The sequence below is a fragment of the Abrus precatorius genome, unplaced genomic scaffold, assembly GCF_003935025.1.
Source record: "Abrus precatorius isolate BTA unplaced genomic scaffold, Abrus_2018 Scaffold9, whole genome shotgun sequence".
NCBI lineage: Eukaryota > Viridiplantae > Streptophyta > Magnoliopsida > Fabales > Fabaceae > Abrus > Abrus precatorius.
Window position 1 is genome coordinate 31,758,448 of NW_020874439.1, and position 19,187 is coordinate 31,777,634.

Here is a 19,187-nt window from a genome sequence, read left to right on the forward strand (position 1 = left end):
AAATTTATACAATCCGAGATTACTAGCCCCTGTAAATTGTTTAGAAAGTCAAAGGGAAAGGGACCATTGAATAGTTCTTGGTAATTTTCCATGCGATTGAGTTTTAGCTCAATCAACTTGGAGAAGAAACTCTGTCTATGAGAATCAATATGTGTAATGTCAACGAGACACCGCAATTGTGGACTTCAAAGTTCTGCATCTTCTGGAAACAGTGAACATAAGAGGAATAGTTTCTTGGCTTCTTCATTCCTCAAATTATCATAAGTATACCTCAAACATTTATAAACTTCAATCAAACTTTCATCAACACCATGCATAGGCACAGACTTCTGCAAGGATTTTAAAGTTGATTTCCATTTCTCCAAGCGTTGTTCACCTTTTAAACTGCTAGCAATGGCTGCTATTGCAACGGGTAACCCTTCGCATTCTTTGGCCAACAAACGTTTAGAGAAACAATCACTTATATGAGCATGCTTTTTGAACAAGGTCCATGCATCTTCCCCGGAACAAAACCCCAATTGAATTATCTTTTCCCATCCCATTGATTGGCAAACCTTCATTTCACGTGTGGTTAAAAAGATTCTACAACCCTTGTGATTGTCTTTCCTTGGAATCCCAATTTCATCAAAATTGATAGGATTCCACACATCATCCAATATCAAAAGAATTTTTGCACCACCGGTTAATCTACTCCAAAGAAGCTTGAGTCTCTCTGATTCATTTTTATCTTTGAAGTCCAATCCTAAGGGTGCAGCAATGTCATCTTGAGTCTTTCTTATATCAAGAGTATATGACACCGTAGTATCAATGACATGATCAAATTGTTCTAACTGCTTAAGTTTCTTACCCACTTCTTTTGCCAACGTAGTTTTACCTGTTCCCCCCATCCCTTGCAATCCAATTATAAAATTGCTGTCATTTTCCAGCGCATCCAGAAGTTCTTCGATTTTCGATTTTCTGCTCTCAAAAGAAACGTAATCTTGAGAAGAATGATACTCAACACCTGGAAGTTTAGGGGAAATTCCAACATTGCCACTTTTCAACTCCTTCTTATTTGCCAGTTGTTTTCCCCTACTATATCTCCATTTGCAATTTGGACACCATCCATAAAAGCACGTCTTTTTCATCTGAGTGTCGTTAATAAGTTCGTCAGTTTCTTTTAGCCAAGAAGTGAGATCTGTTCGAATATTGTTTCCCTTTCTTATTTCCTCTTTTACACTTTCTTATTAACTTTCTTTTCCTTTTCAATGTCTTCAACAATGTCCGAAAAGCAGCATACTTAACGTGATTATGCTATTGCGCAGTTCATCAATCTATCTAAAATTGATTTTACCAACTCAGCTCCAATGTCTGCCATCTAAATCAAATTCAACAGAGGAAAGTTAATAACGGGCACGAAATTAATTTACAATTTCCTATAATAGTATCGGATAATGTTTATGTACAATGTATATATATATGTAAATCAAAATTTACCTTACTTCACATAATTGTCACTATTCCCTTGATTTATATTTATAAAACTAAATATTCACATTGAAAAATTAGAAATATCATATAATTTGATGTTTTGAAGAAAATACAATTAAAAATGTCATGCTTTTAAAAGACCTTATTTTATACAATAATATTTTGGGCCCTTTATAACTAAAAGGTATTGCTTTTTGCAATATAAAGTGATAGCAAATTATTAATGTATTGATTTCGTAAGTACTAAAATATAGGATATATTCAAATAAAAATAACAAATTGCACGAAATTAATTTATAATATCCTATAATGTATACGATATATTAAAATTTACCTTAATTAGCATAATTGTCACAATTACCTTGATTTATATTTGGAAAATTAAATATTTACATTTAAAAAACTAAAAATATCATATAATTTGATGTTTGGAAGAAGAAAATACGATTAAAGATGACATGATTATCAAAAGCCTTGTTTTAATAATATTATGGGCCCTTTATAAACTATACGGTACTGATTTTTGCAATATAAAGTAAAAGCAGCCTTATGTTAACATGTAAGTATGTAAGTAAAAAGTTATCAGTGTTGTATTAATTGATAGATTCAAATATGGACCAAAGAAAACAAACTATAAGATAAAAATAACTTCATACTAAAAACAAGAAAAAAATGGGTGAAAAAAATGAATGCGGTTTTATAATTATGAAAATGTACTGGAATGATTTTGTTGACTTCATAACAGATCTTTCAATTATATAAGAACGTATAGTTATAAATACAGAATAATTTTTTGACTATTTTTTATGATTATCATATAAATTTTAAATTATCTTTTGATTTATTCATGGTTTAAATTATCATATAAATTTTTATGATTTATCAATTTATAAATTTATTTATAATTGTAGAAATAGAAAAATTTGTTTGAAAATTTATATTGATTGATAGTTAATATTTTTTTCAAAGTGACAGTTATTATTAATGTGTTTATTTCATATTTAGTAAAATATAGAATGTATTCAAATAAAAAATAAATTATAATATACAATAAAGGCTATATCAATAATTTCTAAATGAAATTTCATAAAAATACAAACTGAGAAAAAGGAAAGATGGTAGTAGTAACTAAAAAATGACATTTACAAAAATTAATTATTAGTTTTGCAGTTATAACTTTCTATTGTCATATTTAAATAATAGTGTTGATAATTATAAATTTATTAAGAAAGAACCTTCTAAGTCTTTTGAATAAATTTATTTACTAAAAATATCAAAATAATGTCGTTAAAAAATTTACCATAGAAAAAATACAATAAAATAAGAAAATTTAGAACTCGAAAAAAGAATCTAGCAGCAATAAAGGATTACAATACATTTTAAAATAAGGCAAAAGCAAACCATTTTTAAAAAAAGTTAATTAAAACATATTGAAAGGGAATAAAAAAATACAAAGAAAATGACAGAGAAAATAAAAAGAGAAATTTTTTTCAAACTTCAAATAGATAAGGTATGAATAATGTATAATTCGTTAAAAAAAATTTATTTCTTACATGTTTATTAATTGAAATGAAGAACACTCTGATCAGTTTATTCCATTTAGGAGTATTAGAAAATGAGACAATTTATTCCCTTATATATTTGTAATTTGTATAGAAAGAATGGCTCATTGTATCTAACATAAACTACATATTAGTGAGTGAAGGCTTTTTTTTTTAATAGAAGGAGCCTAAATTATATGCTATTTCCCCAATTTCATATTATGCACTGTCCTTCATCTCCTTGCATCTGAACCCATTTATCTTCGTTCAGATTATCCATGCACCTTTTCTTCCTTGCATCTATACTGTTATCTAATTGGGATAAGGAAAATTTTCTAAGTTAAAAATCATCGTGAAGGAAACTACATTTTAACAAGTTTTGAGGGTCAAGAAGGAGCTAAAGATAAGCCTGAACATAAGAGAATATTGGAAGATCTTTGGTTTTAATTAAAAGGAACACATTTCGAGCTATTTTAGGAGATTTTTGTCACATTGTTGATTTTTCTCTAAATTGCTTGAAAGACAAGAAAATATTCTAAGACCACAAAACTAAAGGCTTTTTCGAGAAGTTTTGAGGAGTTTTTAAGTCACTGACACCAAAAACTACTCAAAAAATAGAACTGACAAGAAAATATTCCAAGTCCACAAAATTGATGGTTTTTCGAGGAGTTTTGAGGAGTTTTCAAGTCCCTGACACCTAAAACTGCTCAAAAACAGGACTAACAAGAAAATATTCCAAGTCCACAAAAACTGATGGCTTTTCGAGGAATATTTGAGGAGTTTCCAAGTACCTGACACCCAAAACTGCTCGAAAAGCAGGAAGTGGTAAGAAAATATTCTAAGTCCACAAACTTGGCTGAGCTCCAGATTTCCTCCAGAATTGCTTGAAAAATAAGAAGTGGTCAGAAAATATTCTAAGTCCACAAATCTGGTCGAGCTCCAGAGTCCCTCCAGAATTGCTCGAAAAATAGAAATGAGCAAAGAAAATGTTCTAAGTCCACAAGACCAAGACAGACTCTCAAAACTCCAGGATGGCTCGAAAAGAGAAGTCAAGAAGAAACTATTCTAAGGCCATAACGTTAAAAGAGTCTCCTAGGTTTCTCTCAGAAATACTCGAAAGATAGGAGTATTGAAAAATCCAAAAGCGGTTACTAGTAGTTATCAACATTCACCACTACGCAAAGGAGATCATGGGCGATAGCGGTTACAGCCCCAACAAACAGCATGATCACAAACAATTGTGGATAGTGAGCATCAACAGCTGAAGGCAGTTACTAAGAAGTGCCCGCAAAAGGAGGAAAACGGTGGTGATCTTCATGTCTATAAATACTCCAAAGCACCATTTCACGGAGGACGACTTTTTGCACCCGGACACCGCACCTAAACTCTCTGAGACGCTGAAACCCTGCACCGTGCCAGACACCAGCTACAAGGAGACATAACGGTTGTTGCTGTTCATTGCTAGGAGTCGTACGTTTACATTCACGTACCTTTACATTCTTGCATTTACATTTCTGCATTTAGTTTCCAGCTTGATGCTTGTTTCAATTATTGCAATTCATTTCCTATTTAGCGTTTTTCTGTAAAGAACATTTACATTTCCATTTATTATTCACTATTCTTGCTTAATACTCTTTTACGCCGTTAATTTGAGCATCACATTAACAACACACTTAAAAGAACCCAAAGAGGACTTAAATCCAGTCCCCAGATTGATCTTTGGATTATTTGTTTACAATTGTCATTTTTCACCGTAAACACTAATATAATATGATCAACTTAGAGCTATATAATTATTTACCCATACATGAACTTCACTTTGTCCTAAACTTGCAATGATGATGGGTACATATATAACAGAGCATTCGTGGCTCAGTTTGAAGAAAACATGGATCTAGGATGTTAAATTTCCTTCACCAAAATCAACTTTTGTTTAATTTCAATGCATCTACATGGCCCAATGTATGAATTGTTAGTTTCTTTTTTTACCAAAATACACATGCCTAAGTTTGTATTTATATATATAAATAAGAAAAGAGACTTCATCACATATTTTTACAATCCCATTTTTCTATTTTTGACATGCAAAAAATTGATTATATTTTTAGATTTTGTTTTATATAAAACATGATTTATTTCTTGCCTAGTTTAATTTTTATGTGTGTGTACGTACTAATTTTCATATATGTGACCTTACTTGCATAAATACTTTCTTTTTCTGTAATGTTTTTCATTTTTTTTATATACTGATTTCTGTTAATGCGTAGGTTTTAATATAAATTAATATTTTATTATGTCTTATTAACTCAATATCTCTAGAATACTAAGATATTTAAGGAAATCAAACTAATTTATTATGATATTTTTGGTGAGTCAACTCGTGAGCTAATCTACTGAGTTGATTCGAATTAACAATTTGTTAAGTTCTGACTTGAATGGCTTACTTGTTAAATGAAATTTAGGTAACCATTAGAGGTTTAACTTTTCAAAAATTAAGAAATGAACAGAATCTTTTCAATATGTCGTTTGCCTCTTCAAGCTGTATTAATCAATAATTAATATTTTTTTTTATCAGAATTATTCTTAGTATTGTTTTAACATTATTATTCAAAAATCTTTATTACGAGACTACTTCTTAGTAATTAGTTTCTAATCCCTATTTAATTTTTATTTTTTCAGTTTCCTAAAATTTAAAATTTTCGAAAATAAACTTTACCATTATCTTTTGAATCAACATTCTTGGTTTAAATAGTATCTTGTAATTTATCTTTATCTTAATTTTAAGAATACAGGACGAGTTATTGTTATTTGAGGTAAAATAGCAAAAATACTTTAATATTGAATATAATAATAAAAAATTAAATTAAAATAAAATTAGAATCAATCAATATACAATGTTTTAAGTTTCCTAATTCATCTACTTTCAGTATCATAAGAAAACAGTTTATGTTTATATTGTTTAAGATAAAATTGAGTATAATTAAAATAAGTATTTATATCTCACATAGAATTTTTATATTATCTTAATTGATAAAAAATAAAAATATGAATATAATGATATACAATAAAGTAAATTTTTTTATTTCATACAATATAATTTCTTTTAGTAATTTTAAAAATTCTTTTTACAAAATAATATTTTAATATTAGATAATACTAACTAGTGGAGTATTCTTAAAAGAAAGATGAGGCCTTGAAAAATATATTCATATTAAAATTATAGTGTAGATTAATTATTTAGAGATTGCAAAATAACTTTTTATAGTTTAAGTGTTTGTAATTAAATGTCTAAATTTTTAAATGGATATTTTTATTAGGGTTCTATTTAATATAAGAATTTCAGAAAAAATTTTAAATAATTCAGTGACTGAATCAATAGTTTAATTATATTTAGTAAATTTTTGACTTATTTTGAAAAATTAATTAGGTCTATATATTTAATAATATATATATATATATATATATATATATATATATATATATATATATATATATATACCTATCACTTTCACAAATTTGGATTTGCCAAAATCCAAATTTCATATCGAATTTAGAAAAGACCTTAGCAGAGTTTAATCTATTAAAGGAGGTCTTTTTTGTTGTGAATAGGTTGCCTAATCCACTGGAGAGCTTGGTTAAGGGGTTTGTAGTTAATAACTAGTCTGGGAGTACCCCTTTCTATTTCTACAGATTTATTAACATAAAAAGCAGAACATGACCAAGGGCTCTTACTTTTTCTAATGAGTTTTTTGTCTAAGAGATCTTTAATCTCTTTCTGACAGTAATGAAGGAGTTCTTCATTCATCTGGATAGGCCTAGCCTTGGTGGGAATTTGACTATCCTTAAAACCTGACTCATAAGGAAGACTAACAATGTGCTTCTTCCTATTCCAGAATGCGCTGAGAAGGTCAGAACATATGGAAGATTGGATGTTATCTAAAAGGGATTGGATTTTCAGACAAAAGCGGTAACCCTGTTACTGCTACTCCTTTCAAAACCAAGAACCCTGACGAGTCTATCACTCCTAATGACATCCAAGGCCTCATGAAACAGGCTAATTACACCAATAAATACCTTTAGGTTTTAGGAGAAAAAATCTCTGTTAATCCTGTCAAACCTAAAGTTGAAGATATGGCTTCTCCATCGTCTCAACCTCAATTAGAAAAACCTTTGTTTAAACCTTTTGAGGTTCTGTTCGGACTACCGTCGTCCGGCTTTCTTCCCTTCTCCCTCTACTAGATCTATGCTGGTTCTATCGCCATTCTAGTTTCTTATGTTTTAAATACTGCATTTATTTTTTGCATTTTTCATACTGCATTTCATAGGTGGATCAAAGGAAAATAAAAACTGAAAGGAAAATAGGCAGTAGCAGGACTACTAAATGAAATGCAGTATGAAAAATGCAGAAAATAAATGCAGTATTTAAAACATAAGAAACTAGAACGGCGGTAGAACCAGCACAGATCTAGTAGAGGGAGAAGGGAAGAAAGCCGGATGACGGTAGTCCGAACAGAACCGGCTCAGAGGGAGAAGAGAGAAGAATTAATTAGAAACAACAAACTTCTTATTGAAAACTTGGAGAAAAGCTTACAAGAAATATTCTCAGAGCACTTCTCACTAGTTTCTCTTTCTAAGATTGCTTACTAAAAGGGTACCTCACAACATGGTCGAGGCCTCCTTATAAAGAAAAAATTAAGATACTGTTTGTATAGTTCCGGTATATAACTGGAACTGTTTCTACAGAATAGGTCATAATTCTTGTATGTCTATTCCGAAACAATCATCTTCATTTTGATAAAAGTCATCATCTTTGTTAGGATCAGACTTTTGTTTGGTAGAAGATTCAGCCTCATCTTGATTCAGAAGTAGAAGAACTTCTTTTAAGTTTTTCTTCATTTTATCTTTAGAATCACATCCTGATAGGAAGGCGGCAATCTTTGCTTTCTGATTTAGAAATTTGAAAGTAACTGGATCAGCGAGCCTCAAGAGTTTTGGATTATTTCCAAAAAATTCATTAACTCCTTGTGGCCCTGCATGTTTTGCATTGAATTGGTTCCACCATTTCACAAAAGCATGTCTGTGAATCATGGGAAGAATATCATCTTCTTCTGTCTTGCTATACCTGTACTGCCATGAGAATATCCAGGCCATAGCAAATGCAGAGAAATATTTGAGATCTGCACCGATTCTATTGGGAGCATATCTATTTTTGAATATTTTAAATCCTTCTTTTACTGGAGATGGAAGGATTGCTTCTATTGGTCCAAAAAAGTCCCACCATTGAAGGAACCAGTTAGGAAAATTATAATTTTGATTCTTCTTGAAATAAATCAACCAAGAGTGTCGATTGAGTTTATTTTGAAACTAGAAAGTCCTTGTCCAGGCATCAATGTAGTCCCAGTAATTATATCCTCCCGGATCAAAAGGTTAGAAAATTTTTTTGAATGTATTTGGATCTTTTCCAAAATTCTTAGGTGACAAAATTTTTAAAATCTATATTGTTGAATGAGTGATTATTGAAGGATCTTTTTGATCCTTGTAATGTTAAATAGAGACGGAATCTGAATCTATTAAAATGAACTCATAAAATTGTCTGGTTTTATTCAAGGCATATGGTCTAAAATGAAAACCAGGAGGGAATGCTTTGGTGATGGCTTTGTATGGATTTTTGTCCCAAAATTCGGGTCCCAATTTTCCTTTTGCCATGTAATGATTGGTATTTGAGGTTTTCCCCTTTTGAAGGCTAATAGCTTTCTTTGTTTTATCAGGGAGACTTATTGTCTTTTGAGATTGACTAAAGGACTGGATAATAGTGTTTAGATTTGCTAAATCAATTTCCATGTATTCATCAGAGGCAATGTCTGCCCAAGATTTCTTTGGTAGGGTATTTATGTAACATCCTCGTTTTTCCTAAACAGTTAATTTGTTAATATAGTTATAATTTAGATTATAATTCTTCAATTTTTGAAAAAAATAAATAAAAATAAAAAAAAATAAAATAAAAATGCTCGTTTATACCGGTTAAAATTGTTCTATGAGGATAAAAATAGCATTTTTAATCTAGAAGAATTATTTTAAATAATAAAAATTTATATTTTAATTAGAAATAATATTTGGAGTGTAAAAATAATTATTTTGGTAATTATTGCTTATTTTTGAATTTTTGGTAAATACTGTTTTATGTGTTCACAGGAACTGTGTGATTTTTTTTCCTTTTCTTTTTCATTTTAAGTGATAACCAAAGAGATATTGATGTCAAAAATTATGTTATAATTATTTTAATTGTTTGGCATAAATTATTTTTATTTTTGAGTTTTATTCATAATTATTTTATTTAATTACATTAAAATAGTAAAATAATTGATTATTATATTATTATTTCTTTATATATTTGACTAAATTGACCATTTCTTACGTAAATCTTCTTCTTCTCCAAGTCCATAACCCCTTCTTCTCCCTTATGCCATTTTCATTTTCTTCCACTCATTTAAGCTTGTTTTAAGGTATGTTTTTAATATATATCCTTAATTAAGCTTAATTAGTTGTTAATTATCATTTCATCCGATTAAAATTTTAAATTTTTTCTATTTTTGGCTGTCATGAACAGTAAAAATGGGTCTTACTTTACTTCAAAATTATTGGTTTTTAAACTTACTTTCTTTTGTACTATATGTAGACTATGCATGGCTTATATTGTTTACATAATTAGTTTTTCAAAAATGTGATTAAAAAGCACTAAACCCTCACAAGGGTTGGCTGCCATGTAGTTTTAGAGAAGGTGAAGTGAGTGTTTTTCAATTCCATTTTATTCTTTTATATTAGTTAGATCATAGAAACTAATTTTGTGTTAATCGGACTTTTATAGCAAAAGTTAGAAAATTTCAATTTTTACATATACATATAAGAGTATAAAATTAGCATCTCCTTAGTATTAATTATGTTTAGGCATGATTAATTGATTAGGTTGATCGTTTCGAAGATTGGATTGTTCGAGTTTTCTAAAGAATCAGAAAAAAATTCATTCATATCTTCATCAAAGAATATCCGTAAGGTAAGGGGTGGGATAATTTTATTTCAATAGGTGGCATTAAGAACCATAAGGGAATGATTCTCTATTGTTCTAATCAAATAAAATGAATTTGGGTTGTTTTAGAGCTATCCCATAATTTTTAGAAGATTTTGTTATAGCACTTGACATGTGTGAAAGGTTGCCTTAGACCAGGAAATTGATTGAACAAGGACTCTCCCTTATATGTAAGGTCTTTTGTGTATTTAAATTAATGTAATGGAATGATTTATGGTTGAAGTGCTGTATTGAAATATTTCTTTATAATTGGTTGAATTCTCATTATGTGCATGTGTAGATATTCTTGTTGGTAGGAATGCCATATAATAGTAAAGATTGGAAGTAATATAGTTTCATGTGGTGTGAGCATATAGATTGATATAATCTAAATGTCCATTAAGACTTGTTGGAAAGAAGAAAATATGTTTTTAAGGTATATATATATAATTATGTATTTTATATATAGTACAAGTATCTTTTGACTTCTTTTGAAAATAGATTTAATAAAAATAAATAAATAAATTATATTACTGAGAAAGTAGTATTGGATATTTGGAAGGCTTGAATCATTTTTAAAATGATTAAGTTTTAAATTTTTAAGCATAAAAACATATTTAAAGAAAGAGGGGAAGATACGATTTCCATGGATTTTGAGATGATGGAGGTGGAATTTAATGAATTAGAAGTATTCTGGATTTTTTCTGGTTGTTTTACAGGAAGAAGGAAATTTTGGAATATCTGATTTACAGAGGAGACTTTGTCGAATTTTATTGAGAAAAGAAAAAGTTAAGGATTGTACTTAACAGAAAAGAAAAATTAAAGTTTTTCTCTAATTACATTAATTAGGAGTGAAGACATGCATCATGAACATGTGATAGTGTGATGAGTGGACAGGGAAGTATAAGAAATCTAGGGGCGGCTCCAGGGTAGTCTTGGGGATAGTGACGTGTGATTGAATCTGACAGTGGCCAAGGCTCGCCATCTTGTGCTGTAGACTCTCACTGCAAAACTTTACTATCCTGACTGGTCCCGAGAGATTCTTGTATTAGTAGAGCTGTTACTGTATTATGAGATGAACAAAGTTGGCAGATAAGTAACAGTGAAACTCCTGATCCTTCCCTGAGTAAAAGAAACATATTGATGGTTTTGGGCCCACATGCATGTGTCAAAATGTACTAAGTTATAATAATGGACTTGCATCACTTCTCATTCATGGCATATGCATTTGCTTGGTAGATTATGGGTGTTGATAATTAATTGTGTGATTGAAACCCTTATATGTCTTTTGCTGCTGGAGATTGAATTAAATTGCCTCACCCTTTTATTGCTATGTGTGTTGTGTGTGAATATGTTTATTAGGTGAGAACATTGATGGCTGGACCACCGTACCAATTCAGCGTCTCGATCAGATATGATCCTGAGGGAACATGGGTGCACGACTGGGAGCAACAACGATTCACCCACACTGGCTCTATTACCTTTTTGTTAGATAGAAATGGCCCAGGCCCACGAGCTTACCCTATCCCCATCCGAGTACCCATGAGACTTACTTTTCCATTTCCTCCAGATGTACAATTTGTGAGACCCCCTACCCCACCTCCTGTTCTTGTATTATCACCCCCGGTATTACCCCCAGGTTTTCTTAGACCTTTACGTCTTTCTATACCATATTTACCACCTGTTGAACGAACTAGTTTAGTTGACACACTTTTAGCAAGACCTATCTCTATCTCATCCACTTCCTCTTCGTCTTCCTCTAGTTCTTCAGACTCTCCTGATTCTTCTCACTGTGCAAACACCTCTTCTGCTATCGGAAGGAAGAGGACTGCTTCTCAAGCAGGACTCCCTCCTAATTTTACCTCCTCTGAGTAGGAATCTAGTGGAAAAGGAGAGTAGGATAGAGTCGAGTAAGGAATAATCTATACATATACGTAGGTGTAAGTACTTTTGACTGAAAAGAAAAATGGGTATATAGGAAGCCTAACCTTACCGTTGTTGAATTTTGGGAGGAAATGGGCACTTTGGTGATCATGGATCCAGGGGAAAGCTCGTGAGGTCTTCGTTTTGGGTTGTCGTCTTTGATATCGTGACCCCACTTTAGTTTGTATGTAATTCAGTTATGTATATATTTAGATAACTGGATGATTGTATAAATTAACAGATGATGTGTATATATGAAATGAATACTTCTAGTAATGGTAGTGTATTTAATTTCACTATATCTGAATAGATATAGACCCATGCATGTGATGTTCTTACTGCTTGGTTATTTTATGAATATATTTATATTCATTGCTTAGTAAGTAGTAAGGGTGTAACAGTTTAGGCTTCCTTGCTGTATGGCTAGAAGTGTATTAACAGGGAAAGCATAATCTGCTTTGGTTTGTTTAACACTTTTGTTTGTGATTAGGAAGAATCAGCCTTGTTGGATGAGTCTTTTTTAGGAATCACAGATTGTTGAGTAGATGACTCTACAATCTGGATGGCTTTCTGGGTAGATGACCTAGCTGGAGTGGATGACTCTGAAGAATTGGAACAAGAGTCTGTGGTGACAGACTTTGATTTTGTTTTGTTTAGAGTTAGGGCGAGCCTAACTCTTCCTCCTCTAGATGATCCTCCTATGGAAGGGGTGGTTGCCTTTCTAGGCATTCTACTTATCCTGTAAATATTCACGGGTAAGGTAGTCAGGAAGGGAATTGGAGGTGCCTTTGAGATATTCAATATCAAAATCAAAAACACTTAAAATTGCTTGCTATCTTGCAAAAATTTGTTTTGAGGCAAGGTTTTTCACATCTTTTTGTAAAATTTCTTTAGCAGACTTGCAATCTACCCTAATAAGAAATTTTTGGTTTAATAAATCAGATTGAAATTTTGATACGCATAAAACAATTGCTAAAACTTCTTTTTTAACAGTTGAGTAATTCTGTTGTGCAGAATTCTAATGTTTTGAAGTGTATGCAATGATATGCTCATGAGACTCAACTCTCTGTTTGAGAATGCCACCATAACCTATGTCAGAGGCATCAGTTTCAACTATTTTGAAAGCTTGAGGAATGAGAAGATAGAGACAATTTATTTTTCTGACTCTATTTTTGATTTCTTTGACGACATTGGTATGAACATCAGTCCAAGAAGGAGGATTCTTCTTAAGCCTATCATGTAAAGGCTTAATAATATTATTGAGGTGTGGAATAAAATCACCTAGATAATTAAGACATCCCAAAAACCTTTGCAGCTGGGTTTTGTCTAAGATTCTATCAGGAAATTTATCAGTAAATTCAATGGACCTGCTGATGGGAATGATAGTTCCTTGATGGATCTTATGGCCAAGAAATCTAATATTAGTTTGAAAGAGGTTAATTTTGGACGTGAAAACAGCAAGTCCGTTTTGCTTGATAACATTGATAAAAACATTTATATGTTTGAAATGTTGATCAATGGAATGGGAAAAGATTAGGACATCATCGATATAGACAATGACAAATTTTGAATAAGGATTGAAAATGTCATTCATGATTTTCTGAAACTCAGAAGGGGCATTTTTTAGACCGAAGGGCATAACATTCCATTCGTAATGTCCAAAAGGGACAGTGAAGGCAGTTTTATACCTATCACTTTCACAAATTTAGATTTGCCAAAATCCAGATTTCATATCGAATTTAGAAAAGACCTTAGCAGAGTTTAATCTATTAAGGAGGTCTTTTTTTGTTGGGAATAGGATGCCTAATCCACTGGAGAGCTTGGTTAAGGGGTTTGTAGTTAAGAACTAGTCTGGGAGTACCCCTTTCTATTTCTGCAGATTTATTAACATAAAAATAGAACATGACCAAGGGCTCTTACTTTTTCTAATGAGTTTTTTTGTTTAAGAGATCTTTAATCTCTTTCTGACAGTAATGAAGGAGTTCTTCATTCATCTGGATAGGCCTAGCCTTGGTTGGAATTTGACTATCCTTAAAACCTGACTCATAAGGAAGACTAACAATGTGCTTCTTCATATTCCAGAATGCGCTGGGAAGGTCAGAACATATGGAAGATTGGATGTTATCTAAAAGGGATTGGATTTTCTTCTGAAGTGAAGGATTTTGTAATTGTCTTTCAATGTTGGCAAAAGAAACTTCCTCTTTTAGAAAGTTAATTTGATTGATTTTATTTTGAATGGAATTGATATTTTTAGTAAATGGTTTACTAGAGAATTTGAAAGTTATTTGCTTCCCTAAATGATAAGTAGAAATTCCATCTTTTGAAATTTGTAGTGGGAAGAGGGCTTTTATAAAAGGTGTTCCTAAAATAACCTCATTTTTCAGATTTTTCACAAGGAGAAAGTTTGTTTCAATCTTAAGTCCTTGATTTTCAATCACAGCTTTAGAAAGCTTATAATTAATTTTGAGCTTCGAACCACTAGCAGTGCTGAGTTTTTCAGAAGTTTTTTCAAAATACTTTGTAGGGATTAAATCTTCTAAAATACAATTTGAATCAGCACCTGTATCAAAGAGAGCCAAAGTATCAAGAACAAAATCATCAATAATGATTCTGATATTAATGTAAAATTTTTGAATTTTGACCTTGTTGATCAAGCACATAAAGGTTTCTTCCAGATTACCAGAATCCACCTTCACAGAATCATTATCTTCAGGAAGTTCTTCTTTCTCAATATCAGATTCATCATCTAATTGGAAAAGAATAACTTGATGAATTTGTTGTTGATCTTTAATCTCTCTAATCTCTTTTTTGAGATTGTTAATCTCAATCTGGAGATCCTGAATAGTGGTTGGTTTGATACTAGAATTTTTTCTAATCTTTTGAAAATATTTGTTATATCAAACTTATTTGTAGTAAAATATTCTCTGGGTTTAGGTTTATTTTCTAAAACCTCTTTGAATTTATTTAAAAATTCTTTCCTTTCCTGAAGATCAGAAATGGAGCTTATTGCTTCAATAAGAAGATCTTGTTCTTTTGTCAAAATATTGATTTCTGGAGTTTCATCACTATCAAAAGAAGGAATTTGGTCATCATTTTGGATTTGGTTGACGTCCTCATCTGATTCTTTAGCAGAATCTTCATAAGAGGTTTCGATAAGAAGATTGTTAATTTGGTCTTCTATAGAAGGCTCAAGGTTGAGACTGCTAATTTTCTTTTTCAGCCTACAGTATTTACTGATATGGCCGGGTTTGCCACAGTTGGAACAGGTTATGCCTGTTCTAGGTTTCTTGGGAATATTGGTGGGGATAACACTTTCCCCTTGCTTCTTGGAAGGAGGTTTCCTATTGTATTTACGTTTGTAAGGATTTTTATAAGGTTAATCAGTCTCTTTCTTAGGAGCCTGTTTCTTCTTTTTGGTGGAGCAAGATGGAAGACCAAACTGCTCGCAGAAAGATCCTAATTCTTTCTTACTCAGGGCCTTTTCTTTGGCAAGTTGCTTCTGAAGTTTATCCTTTTGACAAACCTTGATGCCATTATGAATAATGATGGCAGTAAGCTGACCATAGTCATAACTGTCATAATTAATTTCTCCAGTAGGAGAATGACTTCGGAGTTTGCTTCTAATAAGATCTCCGAAAGCTTTAGGAAGCCCATCAAGATATTTTTCTTTCCAATAGGCTTGATTGCAATCTTCTCTGGTTAAGACCCTAGACATAAAGGTATCCTTATACCATTTAAATTGTTCTAAAGAATTACACTTGAGGTTAGAAAGGAGTTCTCCGGATCTTTCTCTCCACAGAGAAGGATCGCCAAGAAAATGTTTGGATATTGTGTATAACAACGTATACACTGCATCAGGGAGATGCTCATTGTCACTGACAATAGTTTTTCCCTTGTCATCAATTTTTACTGCAGAGAGGATGTTTTCTCTATCAGCTTCAGTGAGATAATTATCCCACCAACCTTTGAGTTGGCCAGTAAATCCTGCAACTAGAATATAAACAATGGTGTCTTCAGGCATATTTTGATTAGTAAAATAGCCCATGGCGACAACCGACATGTTTTGGAGTTTGGCGATGATATTATATTCAGATAATCCATCAATATTCCAAATATAAATATCATTAGAATTGAAACTTTGAATAAAATCTTGTTTTTCTTCTAAAATAAGATCAGGAGCAGTAGCTCTATTATAATAAAGTTTGGAAGATTTTTTCCAATTGTTGATAAGATTGATAGCTAAGACAGAATCTGTTTCAGAATAATGTTCCGAATCAGTTTTGGAAATAGCATTGACAGTTTTGGTAAGAGATCTAGTTCTAGGTTTAGCACTAGATTCTTCAGAAGTTTGAGGAGTGTTGAGAACAGTAGTAAGAAGACTAGTAATTTTACTAAGCAACTCATTCTGGTTATCCTCATTCACTCTGGTTTTTCTTTCTGCCTGAGTTCTAAGATTTTCTGCTTAGCTTTAGCGCTAATCTTAAAAGGTTTAAACAAAGGTTTTTCTAATTGAGGTTGAGAGGATGGAGAAGCCATATCTTCAACTTTAGGTTTGACAGGATTAAAAGATTTTTTCTCCTAAAACCTGAAGGTATTTATTGGTGTAATTAGCCTGTTCCATGAGGCCTTGGATGTCATTAGGAGTTATAGACTCGTCAGGGTTCTTGGTTTTGAAAGGAGTAGCAGTAACAGGGTTACCGCTTTTGTCTTTCAAGTTTGGTAACTGATACTGAGTAGTGGGTGGCAGTTCACTTTGAATGATTTGTCCATCTTTGATTTGCCAAGATATGACATTAGCAGAGGAGGTACTAATAACATCCTCTTGCCAAGGGTAATCTATGTTATTATGAATGGTATAAGCATGATACCAATCAAAGAATGAGATGTTTTGTTTGACTTTTTTGAGAAATTGATAGAATTCCTCTTGGATATTTGACCTGTTTTTTCCCCTATAAATTTGAAAGAACCATTCTCTTTGAGATTTCCAATCCTCAGAGTAGAAATCTTTCCTAAGGGTTTCCTTATCTATAATGAATTTATGAGATAACATCATAAGACTCATTAAGGGAAGAGTAGGTTGGAGATTGGATACTCTGATTTTCTTTTTCCTTTTCAGAAGTTTGATAAACATTTCTAGGAATCCTAGAAAAAGTATCTAGACCTTGTAGGTTTATAGAAGGATCATGGTTAATAGATCTAGAGATTTCAGATCTAGAAGATTGGGATATGTAAGAGAATGACCTCTTAGCAGAAGCAAAACTAGATCGACTACTATAAGCATCGACTCTAGAAGAGAAGGAGTTTCTCCTATCAAAGGTTATTTCAACTTTCCCAGAATTGTCCTGAGAAATATTTTCGATTTGAGGAGCAGGTCTAGGGACACAAGGCGAAGCCTTGTCCAGGACCCACTTCTCAAGAAAGGAAACTTCATCCCACTTGATTATTCTAGGAAGAGAGACGTTGGCTTTTGTCGTATCAGTGATAAACAAAGTAGTCTCACCTCTTTGGGGTTTTAGAAGGACTCTAGAAGCACAAGAGTTCATGGCTTTATACTGAATCCTATAGATTAAAGCTACGGGAATGGATCCCTCTTTCATGTTTAAACCATGAAAAGAAACATTGAGAAACAGAGAGTCAAGAATATGATCATCTAAAAGACTCACTACTTGTTTGGAAAACAATTGAAATATATTGGACCTTGACCAATACTGGTTTAAATTGTACCTATAAGGGAGTCATTGAAATCATTATGGCGAGCATCTCTAAGACACATAAGGATAGCTGCATCTATTCCTATATCTATGAGAGGCTTAATGGCGACCTGAACACATCCTATGTGGAGGTACTTATATTTTCGCTTGTGTTCATTGATGGAGGATTTGGAAAGGAGATGAAATTCTTCTCCTAAGTCTTTCCCTAAAGGAATGTTGTTTTCAACAGTCTTAATAATATAATCAAAACTGTTTTTCTTGGAATGTTCTTCAGGAACATATAATGTATCCTGAGGGATTTCTGGAATGGTCCAATCATCCATGCTTTGGTTTATCTCTTCGAAACGAACTTCTTCGTCGAAAAGGTTATGTTTGGGTGTAATCTCAAGAGACTGTTTCTCCTGATCATTAAAGAGATTGGTTTTAGTTGGAGAGGAGGAGGATGAACTAGACCCAGAACAGAAGGAGATACGGGAGAAGGAGCGCAAAAGACGAGACATCATAAAAATACTTCTGCCTCATCACCTTCATTTGGTTCCGTAAAATACATCTGTTAATTATTTATAACTTTTTCAACTGGATCTGGTTATTTGTGGACTTTTTTGTTTGTAAAAAAAAAGAATTTACAAATTCTAAAATTCTTTTACCATAGCTACCAGCTTCTTATGTTCTTTGTTTCTTTTGAATACAGTATCGTCAAATTAGCCTTACTACCCTTTAACCACATGGGACTTACTGCTACAGCCCTATTCAAAAGAACTAAGAACTGCTGTACTTCTAGTAAATGTCTTTCATAAAATTAAAGAACTATACAAAAGCGATATTTCTGCAATCATTAGTTCGTGGCATTGTTACAGACAGGGATGATCATAAATGATCTCACCCGAAGGGCCTGTCAGCTGTCCAGCCTATAAACCATGGTTGCAATAATTTAAACGGAATTTAAAGTCCAGATCCAGAAGAACATAGTTACAAATAATCAACAATTATATTCCTACTTCTCCATCAGGCTCTGATACCAGATAACCATATATATATATATATATATAGACTTAATTATCTCTGTGTTTGTGTTTTTAATTTTTATTTTTTTAGATTTTGTATATATTTTTAATTTTAAAATTTGGTGAGTTAACTCGTGAACTAATCTACTCAGTTGATGGGTTGATTCGAATTAACATTTTTTAAGTTGACTTTAATAACTTATTAAATGACATTTATGTAACGATTACAGATTCAACTTTTGAAAAAATTAAGAAACGAACAGAATCTTTTCAATATATCATTTACCTTTTCAAGCTTTATTAATCAATAATAATCGATAATTGAATTTACTGTTTATTTTAAATAGCAATAGTTAAATTGATATATTATCAAACATTAGTACAAAAGTGAAATTATCAATAGCAAAAGATAAAAGAAGTTATCATATAGCATTCTTGATGATCTGTGATGAGAAACTACATTTGTGTAAAACTT

At 31.7% G+C, this 19,187-nt stretch overlaps 1 protein-coding gene across 1 annotated transcript; it reads right to left on the reverse strand.

The window, feature by feature from the left end:
- Window positions 1-185: 185 nt before the first annotated feature.
- LOC113851225 (disease resistance protein At4g27190-like) lies at window positions 186-8,162 on the reverse strand. The gene is made up of 2 exons (XM_027481696.1): window positions 7,790-8,162; window positions 186-1,177 (listed from the first exon to the last, which is right to left on the reverse strand). The coding sequence occupies exons 1-2, from the start codon at window positions 8,160-8,162 to the stop codon at window positions 186-188; spliced, it is 1,365 nt and encodes a 454-aa protein (XP_027337497.1).
- Between the last annotated feature and the right edge of the window lie 11,025 nt (window positions 8,163-19,187).

Bases quoted from the DNA above. Each gene is read 5' to 3' on its own strand.
- LOC113851225 (XM_027481696.1), bottom strand. From the start codon at position 8,162: ATGGCCTGGATATTCTCATGGCAGTACAGGTATAGCAAGACAGAAGAA. The intron at 1,178-7,789 runs GTTTCGGAATAG...ATATTCGAACAG, and splicing joins TTATCAAAATGAAGATGATT to ATCTCACTTCTTGGCTAAAA.